The following is an 18,672-nucleotide window of genomic DNA, read 5'->3' as shown; positions in this document are numbered from 1 at the left end:
GTAGCACCCATGTTTAAAATGTAATTTATTTTTCTTGAGTTACCTCTTTTGAGTAGAAGACAGGTAATAGGGATATAAATATTTGATCATCCTTTTATTTAAAAAAAATCAGCATCTGCATTTCCATATTACAAAAAATGACATATTTCTCAGTTACAACTCTGACAGTTTCAGAGAATTTCCAGGTTAAAAAAAAAACAACAATAAATTATTCTGAGGCTAAATGAAGATTTTAGACCAAAAGACAACAGGCAGTAATATTTTACTTTACATGTAACTTTACATCATATTGTAGGGTCACTTAAACACACACAAAGGTTTACATGTAAGTGCATGAAATTCAGAAGTAAGACCAATTTCCACAAATAAAATTCCAATTATCCAGGGTCATTGGGGAGCAAGATTTCTACATACCCAGTTTTTAAGTAAGAAGGTTAACCATAAGATGGAAATCTTTTCCTTATATCGTATATGTTCTTGACTTTTTCTGCTCAGCTTAGGGGCTGGGTGGTCCACACTGGGGATATGAAAGTGGGTAGATCTGCTGACCCTGCCCGTAGTACCTGTACATAACCTGTGGTGCTTCCCAAGTGGTTTTGGTTTTGTAACCTCTCTCTTTGATATCCATTGAAGAATACATCATGCATCTTCTTAATTTGTTGTTACTATCAGTTATTATCTTGGAAAATTGAACAAACAGTTTTATTAAAATTATTTCTTAAAAGAAGTTTCTAAAAGTCACTGAATGAGGGACTAGAGACGTTGTCTATGGCATTAGAATTTGGGGAACAGGTGTCTGTTATCAGCTTGACAGGTATGTCCTGGAGGATTCAATTTACTGCAAGTCTAACCCTATACTAAGTGAGATGTGACTGGGTCACCTAATATAGATGAATGGCTTCTCTTTTCCTTTAATAATGGAAGAGGAAATATGACAAGATCAGAGGCAGAACATCTACATTCAAATAACATATCTAGACATGGGTGCCAGGAAGCAAGACCCTACTGTGGAAGTGTCACCATATTGGGAGTGGAGAGATTTAAAGATCTCCATTGCCAGCTCTATCACCACTCACTAGCAGTGTGGCTTTGGGACTTACCTTGCCCCTGAACTAAGCCTGTTCTATTAAGAGGGAGTGCCCCTCGGTATCCACAAGGGATTCGTTCCAGGACCCCCACAGATACTCATCTATGGATGTTCAAGTCCCTTACACAAAATAGTGTGGCATTTGCACATGGATCTGAACATCCAACTCTATACTTTAAATCATCTCGATTACTTACAACACCTAATACCATGTAACTGCTACATAAATAGTTGTGAATACAATGTAAATGCTTTATAAATAGTTGTGAATACAATGTAAATGCTTTATAAATAGTTTTGCTTTCTGGAACTTTCTGGAATTGTTTTTTCAAATGATTTCTATCAGTCCTTGGTTGAATCCATGGATTCAGAACCTGTAGACAGGGAGAGGTCACTGCATAACTAGAAAATCTCTAAGGTCCTTAGACCTCCCAAAGCCTTAGAGCTCCCAATCAATTCCCTGAGGCATGGAAACGGACTGGAGATTACCAGGAGGAATCTCTCCCAACAATATACAATATAGAAAGGTAATTGTGATGCTGTGAAAAATGAAAGGAAAGCTGTAAGTACACAGTCCAAAGGGAAAGAGGAACAGAATCTATGAGTGAACATAAATGATCCACTGTACATGATTAAATCTTTGAAAAGTATCATAAGGATTATTCTCCTCAAAACTGATGCCACTGATACAATTCTTGAAATTTAAGCTCCTTAAGTCATAGTTCTTAATTACACAGCCTTTTTGAACAAATAAATATGTGTACATGCAAATATTTATTCCTGAGTCAATAAGAACATCTTAAAAATATTCTAGAACTTCATTTAAATTGTATCTTTTGGGTCTGTTGATTGGAATGGAATTGGCCTGTGGATTCTTCTGTGGAGAAGTTTTTATATGTTCATTTGCATACGGTCATCAGTTAATTTATCTTGGGATCAAGACCAGGAGTCAAAGCTATGATGGTGATGAAGATATGGAAACTCTTGCTTTGGTAGACTTGACCCTAAGCTATGTGGGACAAGAAAAAAATTAAATTGAGGGGTTAAGAATACTGAATCCACGATCTACAAATTGTAAATGAAAAGTTCTCTTTAAAGAAAGACCTTTTTATGATAAGAGCATAACCCAGTAGTACAGTTAGGGTTCATCTGTGTTTCTCCTCTTCAACTTGATCCAGATGCCGTTACTTGGACGAAGAATGAGCTCTCCTGCCAGACCAAGTTCTTCTCTTTTTTGGTTGGATTCTACCCAGAAGTGCCTCAGGATGCAGGAAAGAATGGTCTTTTCTTCCATTATGGCAAACTTCTGACCTTCAAATTAAAGTGAATACCAACATCATTAGATAGATATACCTTAAATGTGAGAAATCAGAAGTCCAATCAGAGGAAGCAAACAATTTTATATTTTTACAGTGGGCCCTGGGAGAATCAGAATCACTTTGGGATGCTTGTTAAAAATGAAGATTCTTGAGTGCCCTCTCCTTCTCCCACCCAGTACATCTGAACAGCTGGGATGGACCAGGAATTTATATTTTAGCAAAAGCCTAAACGAATCCTGGGCTCATTCAAGCCTGAGAATCACTACTCTAGATTACTTTCTTATTGAGCCTTTAATTTAATTTACTACAGAGACACCATATAAGCTTCAGACTCACCCATTTAAATCCGGTCTTACTTTATGAATGCCTGTATTTGCATAAATGATAAAATGCTAGAGATTCTGAAGCTGAAAGTGTTTATAACGCTTGGTGATGCGCATTCACTTTGTTTAAGCACTTCAGCTGGCCTTAGGGTGTTCTGTGTTTTGGTTTTACAAAATGAAGTTCTTAAAAGCAACAAACAGAAATTAAATATAACAAATCATTATACATAAGTTTTCTACCATATGAAGTATATTCTTTTTTCATCTAAAAGCTACAATATTGTCAACGTCTATCAAGGAAAGAATTATGCTTTATGTTATGGGCTAAACTGTGCCCTGATCCCCAAAATTCATAGCTTTTTTTTTTTTTTTTAAAGGTTCATAAATCTTAAAAGTCAGAATCTCAGAATATGACTGTGTTTGGAGACAGGAAAAGTAAAGAAGTAAATTAAAATGGTCAGATGGGTGGATCCTAATCCAATCTGACTGGTATCCTTATGGAAAGGAAAGATTAGAACACACACACAAAGGCCATGATGCACGGAAAAGAGCGGTGTGGATCCAACAAGCTAAGGAGAGGCTTATTACCAATTCTGTTGTCACCTTGATCTTGGACTTCTAGACTCCAGAACTGGGAGAAAATAAATTCCTGTGGTTTAAGCACCCAGTGTAGGGCACTTTGTTATGGCTGCACCAGAAAACTAATAAACTTTGTGACAGTCACATTTTAAAGCAATAATGTGTAGCAAAGGGGAAGGAAAAAGAAGTCAGTTTTTTTAAAAGACAGTTGCCTATGGGATGCTATATCTCAAGAAATTTTTGTAAAAAAACCACTACCGCTCTGCCAACCTGAAAGGTGAAACAAGTTCTGGTGGATACAGACCTATACAGTTTCGGGGGCCCGCAGAGAAGGGCACATATGCGTATGTATGACGTCCTTTCGAATTCTCGGGAAAGAACCGTTCTGGCTTGAATTCCTCAGGATCTGGGAAGTACTTTGGATCTCTATGCAGTGCATAGGGCACGATGATTACTTGAGAGCCTTGCACGATTTTGTAACCCGCTGTCAAGAAGTAGTCAATAGGTCATGAGGATGGAGCAAGCCAGACCATAAAAATAACCCACTCTCCCTGCTATTCAAATTATACAATCTTTACCAACTTCACAGTCTTCGGTAAGATTACGGGCAAAGAAAGGAACAGACGGGAAAAGGCGAAGGCTCTCCTTAATAACACATTCCAGATATTTAAGTTTCTTCAGGTCTTCTAGGGAAACAGGACGGTCAGACTTCCCTGGTTTTAACAGAATACACAGAATAACAATGAAAGAATTATTTGAGCTTGGGAGATGGGACATTGATGAAGACTACACATCAAAACACTACAAAATGGAGTTAAATATCTACAGCTAAAGTAGAATCCCTAATATTACCCACAATCAAAATAAAATGATCTATTTAGTGAAAGAAACCAGACGCCAACAATCACCTATTTGTAGGATTCCACTTATAGGAAGCACTCTGTTGTTCAGTTGCTAAGTCATGCCTGACTCTTTTCCGACCCGATGCACTGTACCCGCCAGGCTCCTCTGTCTGTGGGATTTCCCAGGCAAGGATACTGGAAGGGGTGGCTATTTCCTTCTCCAGGGGCTCTTCCTGACCCAGGGATCCAACCCACGTCTCCTGCATTGGCAGGCGGAATCTTCACCACTGAGCCACCTGAGAAGCCCAGGAAGTACCCAGAACAGGTAGTAAGTCCCATTAGAAACAGACTGTAAATTAGAGATCGCCAGGGGCTGAGGGAAGAGAGGAGAGTGGTCAAGTAATGAGACAGGGTTGGCTTTCGTGGTGCTGGGAATCTGAGGACATCACTGCTGGCGTCAGCCTGTAGATTGCTGGCTGTGTAATAGAAATGTACATCCTAGCAGCTGAGTGTGTCTTTTCTCTCATTCGTGGCCAGATGCGAGGTGGGAGGAAACAGGTTTCCTTGACCCCATGACTCAGTGCTTTTGCATGTACACCTGCTTCATCTATTAACCAGTGAGACGCCTGAGGATCGTAACATTTATCTGTGCATCACATGCCAGGCACTTAGCAAATGCCTATATGCTTAACCAGGCCTTGCTAAGAAAACTGGCATTTGAAGGGACCCCACATGGGAGCCTTCCGGCTTAGTGTGGTACCTTTAGAACAGATCCTACTGTTCTAAAGTTGTTCAAGAACAACTCTTGCTTTGGTGGCCATGGTGCCCACAGTGTAACTAGTGAAGGGGCTGAACATACCAAACACTTCTTCCAGTTCACTGTCCACTTTCTGCTGGACTTCTGGATATGAACCCAATAGATACAACGACCAGTTTATTGCAGCTGCAGTCGTATCGTGGCCCTACAAATGCAAGGAAAAAAATAGCTTAGCTGAGTCGTATGGCAAAGATTAGAAGCGAGAACTCCATTTTGAACTGTCTGGATCTGACAGCTGCACCGTGACTCCAAACATAGTAAGTTAACTGGGTGCAGTATTTCACCTTGATAAGAAACAAAACAGTCCTTCAGAGGGGAGATTCCTGCTTAGAGAGGCAGTTCAATGACACACAAGGTTGCATATGTGGTGAGAAGTGGCTGGGTGTGATAAGGGAGTTTCCCAAGGGGACAAGGTGCTCTAGACTGTTTTCAAGGGGGAAATGTCTGACTTTCATGAGCCAATCTGCCAGACCTGTACTCCTGCACCTTTTAGCCTTTGTAAGGTGGGCTTTACCTGTGGAACTTGGAGGCCAGGAGTCTATGTGTGGTTCTGAGTAACATCCTCCTTGTCCAGAAGTTGATACGTCCCTTCCTGTAATACTGGCTGAGCTTTAGGCAAAATACTAAGTACTTTGCAGAAACTAACTCAATTATTCTTCAGAAAAACTCCATGAAATACTTGATACCACTATTTACATTTTAGAGATTAAAAACAGATCCCAAAATTGTTTACCTGAGTTCTTCAGAAAAAAAACTTACTTGGAAAATCAATAATAATAGTATAAGCTCTATGAATAAGACTTTCAGGGGCACTAAAGACAAAATTATTCCTCTGTGGAAGTTCTTACTTTTCCATTTTCTCTGTGCAACACAAGTGATAATTGTTATTTTCCTTTCTCTGGGCAGAAATCTCCAAAGCACCTGCTTCCTAAAACAGCTTCTCAGCTGAATTTGTTGTTGCTGTTGTTTAGTCGCTCAGTTGTGTCTGACTCTTTGTGACCCCATGGACTATAGCCCATCAAGTTCCTCTGTCGATGGATTTCCCAGGCAAGAACACTGAGTGGGTTGCCACTTCTTTCCCACGGTGTCTTCCCAACCCAGGGATCGAACCAGTGCAGGCAGATTCTCTACCACTGAACCACCAGGGAAGCCTCTAAGTTGAATTGTTTGAGTCTTATTCTGCAATTTTATAAAACATGTATTTTTTGAGTCTCTGATATTGGTGTCCTGGCCTTTTCTCCAGTCTGCAGTGCCTTCACGGAAGCCACCCTGAATTCCAGACAAGATCTGGCCCCTTTCACTCAGCTGTTCACCAAAGCCACAGAAGGAGGTACTCTTGCTAAATAATTCTTAATAACTGCTCTTGAATTTGTAAGTGGAAGCCTGATCCAAACAAGTAAGAGATGCCTGCTGAGCATAGGGAAGCTGTGACAAAGATCTGGGGTGACAGGCAGCATCTCATAAGGCTAATCAGGAGCGAGCCAGAAGGAGAACTCAGGTCTAGGAACACTCGACACAGCCTGCTTTCCTACACTGTGCCCTCAGGAGCATGTGTGTTCCCCAGACACCTGCAGGCAGGGCGGCTCAACCCACCCAGGGGCCGCCTGCACTGAGCCATGCTAAACCACTCATGCACTTCACATTCCTCCACTTCCAGGATAGTACCACGTGGTGCTTTTTAAAACATTTCTTCATCTTTATTTGGCAATCCATCCACTGAACGATTCATTCTTTATAATATTTAATAACACTAGAATTACCTTTTGTAAAAACCGCAACTTTCTTTTAATGATGTGAAGGCCAGAAATCCCTTTAGAATCCACAAACTAGTTAAATTCGCTATCAGAGGGCTCTTGCTAATCTTCTTTAGTTTGGGCAGCTCATAGCAGGAGTTCATTTGCTAGAACTTCAAAAAGGAGGTAGTGAAAAGACGGACTTGTGGGTTTCAGGATGTTTCTTTTTTTTAAGCATGAAGCAATATAGGGAACTGAGAAATTTCTGGCTGCTTTTTTACTTGGAAAAGTCTGATGGGTTTTAGGTTATCCCAAGAAAACTGCTTTACTCACCACAAGTCAAAGGCTTTTTTCTGAAGAAGGAAGCTGATCTGATAACTTAATCAGGCTCTTTTGTAATTGCTAGTTGTAATTTAGTGACTCATCCTCAGTTATATGAAGCTACTTTAAAACAAATAAACTTTTTAAAATAATGCTAAAGATTCAAAGACGTAACTGGAATTTTAAAAATGATACCCAAAAATAATATGACAAGATAAAATACCTCAAACATAAAGGTGTCGACTTCTTCTCTTATATCTTCATGACTCAGCTTGTTCCCTTGGTCATCAGTCACATTTAAAAGCAAGTCCAGAAAAGCCCTGCATTTCGTTTTGCGTGGAGGAAAGTCCTTGTCCTTGTCGTTACTTGTACCTTCTTCATGTCTCTTCATTTCATTGGCTCGTTCAGTGATGACCTGTATGATTTAAATAATATGCTCTTGTGTGGAGTTTCATATAGCCCCATAATACATTTTCCCATGAAAATATACTAGTTTCTTTCATGGATTTTTTTTTTCTAAACCTTTCCTATTCTGACTCAACAATAACTTAGGCTGTTGTGGAAAATATAGATAAAGCTTCCTGTTAACATTTTAGGACATTATTTGATAAGACTTTTAAAAACAAATTTAACGTCAGAAAAATTCAGCATATTCAAGTGCCATCCTTCTAACACAGGAATAGACTTGGTAGTCCCCTAAATAGTGCCCTAGAGATTTGAATGAGCTAATGAGAAAAAGCTTGGGTGGTGAAGAGAATGCAGTCATTATATAAGAGGCAAATGATGGATTGCTCTCATTACTGGTTGGATTGGAGAAAAGAAACAGCTAGTTCATAGGTGACGTCACCTGATGTGCTTGCTGTTCCTGTTGCCTAGAAGTCTCTTCAGACACCAGTGTGGCTGGCTCCCTCCTTCTTTAAGGTTTGTTCCCTCTGCACACCATCAGAAAGACCTTCCCAGATCACTGCTACCCCAGTGTCCAGCACTATCTTCCTAACTCTATTTTTTTCCATTTCACTCACCCCCTGACATTCAGAGGAGACGATGGCACCCCACTCCAGTACTCTTCCCAGGAAAATCCCATGGATGGAGGAGCCTGGTAGGCTGCAGTCCATGGAGTCACAAAGAGTCGGACATGACTGAGCGACTTCCCTTTCACTTTTCACTTTCATGCACTGGAGAAGGAAATGGCAACCCACTCCAGTGTTCTTGCCTGGAGAATCCCAGGGATGGGGGAGCCTGGTGGGCTGCCGTCTATGGGGTCACAGAGTTGGACATGACTGAAGTGACTTAGCAGCAGCAGCAGCACCCCCTGACATTATATTATACTTGCTGTATAATATAACACATACCTCAAATATAGCATCCCCATGGCAGCAAATCTGTCTTTGTTCACTGATGTTAGTTGCAACCCTTCCCTAATAGCTCATTTGGTAAAGAATCCACCTGAAATGTGCGAGACCTGGGTTTGATCCCTGGGTTGGGAAGATCCCCTGGAGAAGGGGAAGGCTACCCACTTCGGTGTTCTGGCCTGTATGGGGTTGCAAAGAGTCGGACATATCTGAGTGACTTTCACTTTAACTTTCAGAGCACTGCTTGGCATTTAAGGACGTTCATTAGATCTTTTCTGAGTGAATAGAAGAACTAAAGCCCATAAACTTAATTTGGTCATGTATTTCAGCTTTCTCCTCCTATCAAGCAATTGACCAAACCTGATGCTAAGTGGTCTGAATGAATGGATCCTAAGTTCTCTGGGGACAAAACACCATATTTCTCTTCATCCTTGGGGAAACCCCTAGTGCCTGGCACTCAGTATGCAATTTTCAATATTTATTAAGTAAATAGTATCATCCATCCAATTTGCAGTTCATTAATTATTGGCATTGATAGTAATCCATGTAATTTGAGAAAATAATTAATTATAGTTAAAAGAAACAAACTGTTGGTCATTCTCCCACCACCCAGTAATGGAGATTACTCTGTCTTCCACTGTGGCCACCTTGATCTAAAACTTCATTCATCCAACATTTCCTGCCAGTAACCACATACAGAAAGCTAACACATAATTAAGATGCAATTGTGCCGTCTACTTTTTCCCATTATTATTCACCTTTTAAGAGACACAGGTTCCAGACTATGGTAACACAACATAAAAATCTTGGACTTGTAAAGATCTGGAAGTGGAGAGTGGCAATGGTTCACAACACCATGAATGCACTTAATGGTAAATTTTATGTTGAGTATGTATTATCACAAGTAAAAAAAAAAATCGAGGGCTTACATTGTTGGTAAAATCATGTACAATCTTTAGGCTCCTTCTGTGTTCTCGTCCATTTTTAAACATATAGAATACAAGGTCAAGCCAGAGCCAGGGTGTCTTCATTCTTTGATGTATCGAATCACTCATCCTATAAACAGGATAAAAACACATCAGCTGACATACTGAGAATGTGTATTTCCTTGATGCGATGCCCAGGCTCAGCATGGCTGATCTGGGGAATGGCGATGATTCGTCTCAAAGGCTATTGAGAACTCCAAGCTTTACCATCAACATGAAGGCATGGACTCTCCAGGGAAGCTTAAACATTGAATGCGTTCTTGAGAGGAGCGAAGAATCCATTATAACACATTCTGACCAGATGGCCATCTGATCTCTGCTGCTTCTTCTCCAGGGAGATTTCTTACCTTCCCCAGGCCACGCATGGCTCTTGCACCACAAGACCATATGAAATCTGCCTCTTTTTAATGTCCACTGATTCGCTTGCTTACTCCTCTGCAGCGCCAAAAAAAAACTGACTTCCCTTTTACATGGAAAAGTGTTCATTAATCCCCATCTGTCACATAGCTGTCACGAGCACCACCCTCAGCATTTCCAGTGAAAACCAGAAAGACCTACACAACCTCCTCCTTTGTGACCAGCTTAGATGACAATTCCACAGAAAGGACCTTTCACAGCCCCTCAATCTGTAAAATTTATCCCCGTTTCCCCTCTCGTATCAACTTGATCTTTTCTTTCCAAGTCATTATCATAATTTATAAGTTTATAGTTAGCTGCTTCATTGCCTGTCTCCCCTGTTACTGTTTTATGTGCCCATATAAAACTAGTCAGTACCTTGTGCAGTGAATGGCAGGCTAGATGCTCAACAATTAATAAGATTAAGTGAAAGGAGCCATGGATTAAACATAGGATATGTTGAATCAGATCCTGGTGCTGCCTCTTAATCATCATGAGCAATTTTAAAAGTAAAGTTGATTATTTCTATTAAGAAATAATACATACTCAAGTGTAGAAAATATAGGAAAGGAGAATGAACCACAACAAAAACAAAACACAATAAGAAAAAGCAGCACACACACACAGCAATAAACACAGCTAACATTTTGATGTAGTATCGTCTCATTTTTTCCATGAAAATGTATATCTTTCTCTTACAACTTAACATCATAATATAATCTCTCAGTATATTATAAAATAGTCATTTAAAATTACTGTGTAATCTGAATGTGCTATACTTTACACAACTCTTCCTCTACTATTGAAATGCATGCTTTAATGATTAGGTTGGTTTTTAGTATAATGTTTCATTTTGAAATGATGAAAAAGGTACAATATAGACAGAAGTGATTAGCCATAATTTTTAAAGTCCTAATCAATAACAGTTTTAGAAATAATTGAAAGGATTTCATTTACCTATAAACGGCTCGAACATACTCGGAATCATCATTGCTTTGAGCACCAATGTTCTTTCCCATAGCTGTTTCTGTAAAATAGAGTGAGAAGTAACCATTCAATTCACACACACACCTTGGGTACATTTTCCAGTGTCAGACATTTTTTAAAAAGACATTATGTCCTGTTCTGATATATTGCAGAATTCTTCTTTTCCCTTTTCTCTCGAATCTTCTGCTTCTCTTCCTCCCAGCTCCTGCCCTTCCTTCCCTCTGACCTTCTGGTCGTGTTGGCTCCGTAACTGCTGGGTTTGAAGTCCTATGAACGGCCACTGCTTCTCAGGAGGCTAATTTAGTACTAGGACTATCCAGATGAACCCCAAATCCCTTCTAAATGGCCCCCCTCCACATACACCATGAACTGTTATTTTCTATCTGGGCCATATTCTTTACAGCCTAACTTTAAAAACAAATCAGTGAGACTTACCACAGATTATATCTAAGGTACAAAGAGTGACGTAAAAAAAGCAGTTAAACGCTTCTTGGTTAACATGGTTTTCAAGCTTAGTAACCAATATATTTGCTTGTTCATTCATGACATCTAAGAAATCCTCCAGAATTGTAAAATGGAAAGTGGGTGTTAACATTTTTCTCCTAGAGCGCCATTTGTTTCCAGTACTAGAAATACAATACATGGTTACAAAGAAAAAAGAAGCAACATCTGAAACAGATAAAATATAAATATAGTCAAGTCACCAAGTTCTCCTGAAATAAGCTTATTCTGTAGATTCTCGATTGCTTTGATCAGAATGACAAAGACTCATGTATAGCTACAGAATGTGAATATTTTGGATATTGTTCTATATTATTAATATTTACAAGGGCATTTATTAAAAATGGAAACAAAATTTTTCCTAACTTTCTAAGTTCTGAGGTTCTAAAGATTAGAATTTTTCTCCCTTTTATCAATACCATAGTCCTCAGATGATCCACTGCTCCATGATTTACTTTAATCTTTATTATCTTTGAATTCTCTAAAGTCCCCATAAGGGTCCTGTCTTTCTGGAGTCCTGTTTCTGAATCGACTCCAGAATTGAGGTCCCTATGTTTGATATACTTCTCTGGGGGGATGTGACTGCTTTTTCATTATATTTTCAAGATTTCCCTCCTCCAAACTATCCTTTGCTTTACTCCATTCATATATCAGTACCTCCTTGTTGTTCTTGGAACACTAGTGATTATCACTATTGAATACAGTGCCTGGACATTACCATATACCCAGGACTCCTGTCAATCAAAGGCCCATTGTTAACTAGACTCTTCCTTCCACCTGCTCCCATAATTCTCGAGAGCTCAGTCTTGTTATTGGAAGAATACTTTGGGTCAGTTCCTGAAATACAAGTTACCCAGAGAAGAAACTGTTTCTATAAGACAGCTTTACAAATTTCCACTGACATACCTTGTAAGAAGTCCTAGTCCAAGCCACGGTTCTAAGAACTTGTACATATAGGATTTTTCAATGTGCTTTGAACTGTTTAAAATTACCTCAAAAAGAGAAAAAAAAAATGAGAGATACAGACATCAAAACGGTATCAATTACAAGAACATCTGGCTAGAACACAACTACTTTTTAAATCAAGATTTCATAATTGTTATTTCTCTGTGATTCATTTTTATTCCTGTGTCTCAAAGAAATTCAGTTAAGAGTTTTGAACATATAACTGTCATTCAGTCTTGAGGACTAAATGGAATTGAAAGAAAACACCCAAGATAATTCCTGGTGTCTGCCACCAACTAGGAACTGAAAAGAGAATTTACTGAGGGCAATGAGGAGAGGCAGGTGAATGTGGAGAATGACCACATCTAATGAGATTCCCACACCATCAAACAGACAGTGGAATATGGACCATATTTGCCACATACTCACTTCCACATTTTCTGCGTTATAAAGGGCCACGAGAGGAACGGGCCCGAGCCAGAGTTTCAGCAGCGGCAGGTGTCGGAATTCTTCAGTGCAATCAATTATCTGCTGAAAAAAATCTAGGAGAAATATTTAACCTTAAAGTCAATCAAGACAAGAATTCTGTCTAAGGATCTACTGTAGAGCACAGGAAACTCTACTTAAAACTCTGTAATGACCTATATGAGAAAAGAACCTAATATATATATATATATATACACACACACATATATATATGTATAACTGATTCACTTTGTTGTATACCTGAAACTAATGTAACATTGTGAATCAACTATAATACTTTTTTTAAAAAAAGACAAGAATTTTGTAGTAAGTTCCTTATGTTATTTTAGATTCCTCAGAGAAGTGAGATCACACAACACTTTATCTTCTTTGTCAGACATTTCATTTAGCATTAATGGCCAGAGTGGTTTCTTTCTTTTTTTAAACCATGGACTTGTAATACTACAAGTATCATAAGTATTTTTTTCTTTTTTCTTTTTTTTTAACCATGGACTTGTACATCCATGGTTAAAAAAAAAAGAAAAAAATGAAACCACTCAGAGTTTTAAACAACTGCCCAAAATCAAACAACTTGGTTCCAAAGCTAGAAATTGAGCCAAGGTTTGCCTGATGCCAAAATCCAGTATTTATATGCCAGATTAAAATGGCCCTTTATGAAAGACAGTACACTGTCATTCTCTTCACTCAGAAAGTAATTTCAAAGACAACTTGCAGTTTGTTTTAAAATAGGTTTTATCCAGTGGAGATTTCAATTAGAAAAATTCTCAAAAAGAACATAAGACTCCTTACACATACTGTTTCTTTAGTGGGGATGGGAAGGTCTATATTTTTAATAACCTTTTTGTTTACTATTATAAAGCCTTAGGATAGAACAGGAAGTTAGCTCAGCTTTTAAGTATTAGGGACTTCTCTGGTAGCTTAGATGGTAAAGAATCTGTTTGCAATGCAGGAGACTTGGGTTTAATCTTGGGTGGGAAAGATCCCCTGGAGAAGGGAATGGCTACCCACTCCAGTATTCTTGCCTGGAGAATCCCAACAACAGAGGGGCCTGGTGAGCTACAGTCCATGGGGTCATAAAGAGTTGGACACGACTGTGCAACTAACACTTTCAAGACGATTTTTCAAATGTGGTTTTGATATAAATAAATGTGTTGTTGGATCACTTGTGACGTTAGTCACTTTGATGTTTGGCTGGTGAAAAGTTTACTTGGATTTCTTCTGCCCTAAAATATGTTCAGTATTTTGGTAAACACTCTCCCACAAGGCCTCGTGGTATTCTTGTGAGTTTAAGATGACAGTTTTGTTTTGCTTGAGAAAACAAAGGAAAATAACCCTTCAAGCATCGCAGTTACTCTTCAGCCTGTAAGACCACTAGTATTTACAATTAATTGGAGGGGGAATTGGGTTCTGGTCCCTGACTTATTTTAAAACATGTCATATTGAGCAAATCTTTTCAGCGCTGGGTAATTCAATTTATACCCCTATGAAATAAAGTACATGTTCTTAGTTGTGTTTGACTCTTTGCGGCCCCGTGGACTGTAGCCCACTAGGCTCATCTGTCCACGGGATTTTTTTCCAGGCAAGCAAACTGGAGTGGGTTGCCATTTCCTCCTCCAGGGGATCTTCCCAACCCAGGGATCGAACCCCAGTCCCTTTGAACCCCAGTTTCTTGGGTCTCCTGCATTGGCAGGCAGATTCTTTACTACCGGCGCCACCTGGGAAGCCCTGAAAATAAAGTGCTCATATCTGTTAATAATTCATCCTCCCTAATGGAGGACTCCAAATCTCAGATACTTCTGAGACTTTTCTAGCTTAAAGCGATCTTTTCCATCAACAAAACAATATAAATCTCTCTCTTCAAAAAGACGATCTCAATAAAAATAAATTCACTCTTAAATAAGAGTTTTGAAACTTCCTGCATGAGTTTTCAAGAAGGCCTGGCCATAAATTTTGTTATTACATAACCTCCTTAAAAGGGCTAAAATATGAAAGTCAAGAAGGAATCAAAGTTGTGGTCAAGTCTTGTGATGTCTAGATAGGGAAGAACCTCAAGTGCCTTTTGAGAGAGAGAGAGACAAACAGAGGAGTCTGTGTTCTAAGGGATCTATCTTGTTCCAGGTGGTGCCAGTGGTAAAGAACCCACTTGCTAATGCAGATGTAAGGGACCTGGGTTCCATTTCTGGGTTGGGAAGATCCCCTGGAGAAGGGAATGGCTACCCACTCCAGTATTCTTGCCTGGAGAATCCCCTGGACAGAGGAGCCTGGAGGGCTACCGCCCATGGGGCCACAAAGAGTGGAACACGACTGAAGCTACTTAGCACGCGGGCACAGGGAAGTTTCTGCCCTTAAAGGCTTTAAGAGCCCAGACAGAAGCAAAGACAGCAGTGTTCTGAGGTGTAGGAGCAGCTACGAGGTGGAAAAAGCAGCAAAAAAGCAGGACAAGAGCTTAGAAAGCTTGCGATCTGTGCTGCACAGGCAGACCAAGTTCATTTGGACCAGATGCACCCGCAATTTTGGCAGGTGTCATAGGGAACATGGATAGAATTGGGCACCCGTCTTTTAATGAGTGGGTGACAAATTCTCTCTCTCCCGGCGTCGGCAGGCCGGGCACTTCAGTGTCCAGACTACATGCACGAGAGCGGGCGGGCGGCGCGTGCCGGAATCCCGGGCCCTCAGATGGGGACGCGGCCGGAGCCCTTACCTCTTGCGTCCGGCTTCATCATCAGCGCGTGTCCCACCAAGGGGTAGGGGTCCCCAATGGTCGGGACGGGACGCATCTGACGCCATTTCCGCGCGTGGCTCAACACCATCTGCAGGAGGTTCAGGGTGAGGGTGGCGCCTGCCAGGGAGACGGCGCACAGCCCGCCCCAGAGCAGCAGCTTCGGCCCGACGCTCAGCAACCACGGCGCCAGCATCGCGCTCGCGGGGCCGCTGTGCACCCGGGCCGAGACCGCCGGGACCGCCGGGCGGGATGCTGCGGGTGGCCGGCGCGGTCCAGCCCCCCGAGGTCAAGTGCGCGGGCGCTGGGAGGAGTTCCCGGCCTGCGGGCGGTCCCGGAGCCGCAGGAGGGGGCGCGCCGGGCAGGGTCACTTCCCCCTCCGGCCGTTGGAGGGGGTGGGCACCCGCCTGGCTCACACTCTGTTCTCCGAGCCGACGACGCCCGGCCGGGTTTGTTACCACGGGTCAAAGCCTTCGTAACGCCCACTGGCCTCTGTTGTGCTTCCAGTGGAAAACGAAAGTTCGGCAAGCGGCTTGAGCGCTTAATAGGCTGCGCGGGTGTAAACGGAGGCACGTTAGTGGGTGGAGACTGGAGGATAATGAAGGTCGAGTGGAAGCAAGCGGCTTAGTGATGGAGAGGCGTCCAGGGGCCGGGGGTACTGCCAGCTGCTGGGTCCCGGACAACTTCAGGGTACAGCGAGCTGGATGTTTTAAAATAGGAGGGAAAAAAAAAGCATCTGGTTTGAAGCTCAGCCTCTGGAGCTCATTTTTCGCCCCCGGCTGGGTATCTAACCCCGCTCCTTTGCACTCCGCTAGAACCGGCTGCCCGCCCGGATGGAGACTGGATTGCTTCTTGGCTTCCACGTTAGGGTCACCCGGGCAGCTACCTACTTTGACGCTGAGTAGCCTTAGGGGCACGACCTTCGGGGCACCAGTTATCAGGCTGCATTGGGCGGCTGATTGCGACACAGGTGAGTTGAGTAATCCAAGCTGTGATCCAAGTATTTTTCAGAATATTTTTCGGGACCAAGAAAAGTTAGCACCCCAAGAGAAAAAGAAAAGGGCGGGTGGGTGAGGATGGAAGTGAGCGTCTCTGAAAGCGGTGAAGGTAAGAGATGCTGGGAGAGAAGGGTTTGGTACGGAGACAGCAGTTGGGGAGCACGCTGAAAAGGGAAAGACGACACACCGCTGAGCCCGCAGAGGGAAGAGGTAAGGACAGTGAGAATGACGCTCCGGTTCTGCCCAGGGCCTGGGTTCTCTGACTCTCAATTCCTCCCTTTTCTCCAGGTGCCTAGTTCTGACTATCCTTTCCTCTACTCTTGATACTGCCTAGAAAAGGGGCTGAGAGGGGAGTGTTCCTCTCCTAGCAGAAGGTCCCTAAATTGTAGGAGAAGTGCCAAGGAAGGTGAAGTATTGAGAATACCCTGCATTTTTTCTTTTTTAAATTATGAAAGTATGATAACACATTTACAGGAGACGTGAGAAATACAGAACACAGTTACATTCAGTTCCACTATATAGTAAAATTATTTTTAAAATAGATAAATTAAGGTTTTTACTTGGAGTTTCCCTATCAAAAAGTAGATGAATTAAGATTTTTAGTTGGAATTTCAATATCAAACTCTCAAAAATTAATAGGCAGAAAAGTAGAAGGATATAGTAGACCTGAAAAGCACTATGAACCAATTCAACATAATTAAGATTTATACAATTTTCACACAACAGCAGGATGCAAAGAGAATATCCTGCATTTTTACTTTGTTTAATTGGGTTAGTTTTACCAGCAGCTACTGTATAGTTTGTTCACAGCCACCTGCAGAGGAAACCTAAGACTTTTCTCTAACTGGATTTCAAGTCATCAACATTTACTGATATAGAACAATGTTTATGAAATATAAAGTGAAAAAAATAAGCAAGTCGCAGAACCAAGTATATAACCTAAGCCCTCTTTGGGAGACTTTTTTTTCTCTCTCTACCACTAGACTGATATCTGGAAAGAAAAATACTGAGCAACTTGATCATTTGGGAATGGAGAAGAAACTTGCACTTTTATGTAATTCACGTCTATATTGTTTAATTACTTTAAGACTTTAAAAAAGTGTATCTGTGCAATATCTGTTAGTATATCTTCCTGGTCTTTGATTTCCTCCTCTCTGAAGGATCAAGGATAGAACTTCCCAGTGGCCCTGTGATTAAGACTCTGCTCTTCTACTTGGTCGGGAACTAAGATCCCACATGACTAAGATCTCTCCAAAAAATGGATCGACAATGAACTACAAGGTCAGTTATACATATAAAAGTACAGGGTTTGTATGTATCTGACTCTCTGCTAATCTCTGTGGACAAAACAAGAACTATAACATACAAGTGCTGCCCTCGGAAGTGGAGAAACAGGGTGATCCCAGGAGCAGCAAATGTGAGCCAAGAAATGCCCCCACCCAGGGGAGGATATGAGGGATTCAAAAGGCAGTGGAGGAGCTCCTGTTTGCACACAGGTCAACTCATAGTGACAAGAGCAAGATAATTTGGCGGCATGGAGCAAGCTGAAATAGAGCTTGACTGCCAGGCTTAAACATTTTATTTCTATTTTGAAGATAATTTGTGAGTGAGGAAGAGGCACTGAAGTTTGTTGTTGTTGTTTTTTTTTTAAGAGGCAACACAGTAAAAGCCTTCTATTTTGTTCCCTTTCATCTTTCCTATGGTTTCCTTGTTACCAGATGGGACCTTCTCATATTGCCTTGGAATATTGAAATTTCAGATGAAACCAGTCAAATGGCCAGGCCTGCAAGAAATGTACAGCACCATCTTCTCTCCTGGCAACAAAGTACCCAGTGAGTCCACCATAAAGTGGAAGGAGCCTCTGTGTAGGGAACAGTGCTCTGCCAAGGTCAAGACTATCAACCTTTGTAACCGTGTAGATTGTCAGCCTAGAGGAATGAATCTGACTGAGTGGGAAGGTGTGAACCTTCCCTCCTCAAGATTCATTCCAAAGGATGAATTCCTTCTTACTTGGAAGGTCTTTGCCACTCTCTTCAGCTTGAAATAAGTGCTTTTGACAGTTAAAGTTGTAGGCTAGAATATGTTATAAACTACAGAAGGGCTTTGTAAATATTGACACTTGGATTTACTTTAATTTTCTGTAATGGCTTGGAATGGCTCCCAATATGAAAAAGGTATTTTAGACTCAAAAGCAAATTCTGGCTGGATACAGAACTATGGTATCTATATACTCACACATATGAAACCATCAGTGTAAATTCCTATTGTCTTCAATTCCTCT

General features: G+C 41.1%; 1 protein-coding gene across 2 annotated transcripts; it reads right to left on the bottom strand.

The window, feature by feature from the left end:
• Positions 1-78: 78 nt before the first annotated feature.
• On the bottom strand, positions 79-16,254 carry LOC120865741 (cytochrome P450 4V2). 2 transcript variants are annotated; one of them, XM_040243097.1, is made up of 12 exons: positions 15,376-16,254; positions 12,618-12,730; positions 12,150-12,235; positions 11,178-11,368; positions 10,713-10,782; positions 9,303-9,429; positions 7,245-7,436; positions 5,010-5,112; positions 3,887-4,021; positions 3,613-3,792; positions 2,192-2,398; positions 79-2,096 (listed from the first exon to the last, which is right to left on the bottom strand). In XM_040243097.1, exons 1-11 carry the CDS (start codon positions 15,587-15,589, stop codon positions 2,226-2,228), a joined length of 1,584 nt encoding a protein of 527 aa, XP_040099031.1. In that variant the 5' UTR covers positions 15,590-16,254; the 3' UTR covers positions 79-2,096; positions 2,192-2,225. The 2 variants fall into 2 exon arrangements, with proteins under 2 accessions (XP_040099031.1, XP_040099030.1); XM_040243096.1 differs by having other exon boundaries at positions 79-2,398.
• Between the last annotated feature and the right edge of the window lie 2,418 nt (positions 16,255-18,672).

This window comes from Oryx dammah, unplaced genomic scaffold (genome assembly GCF_014754425.2).
Source record: "Oryx dammah isolate SB20612 unplaced genomic scaffold, SCBI_Odam_1.1 HiC_scaffold_7, whole genome shotgun sequence".
Classification (NCBI taxonomy): Eukaryota; Metazoa; Chordata; class Mammalia; order Artiodactyla; family Bovidae; genus Oryx; species Oryx dammah.
Note: the sequence above shows the minus strand (reverse complement) of the source record. Positions and strands in the feature narration are given on the sequence as shown.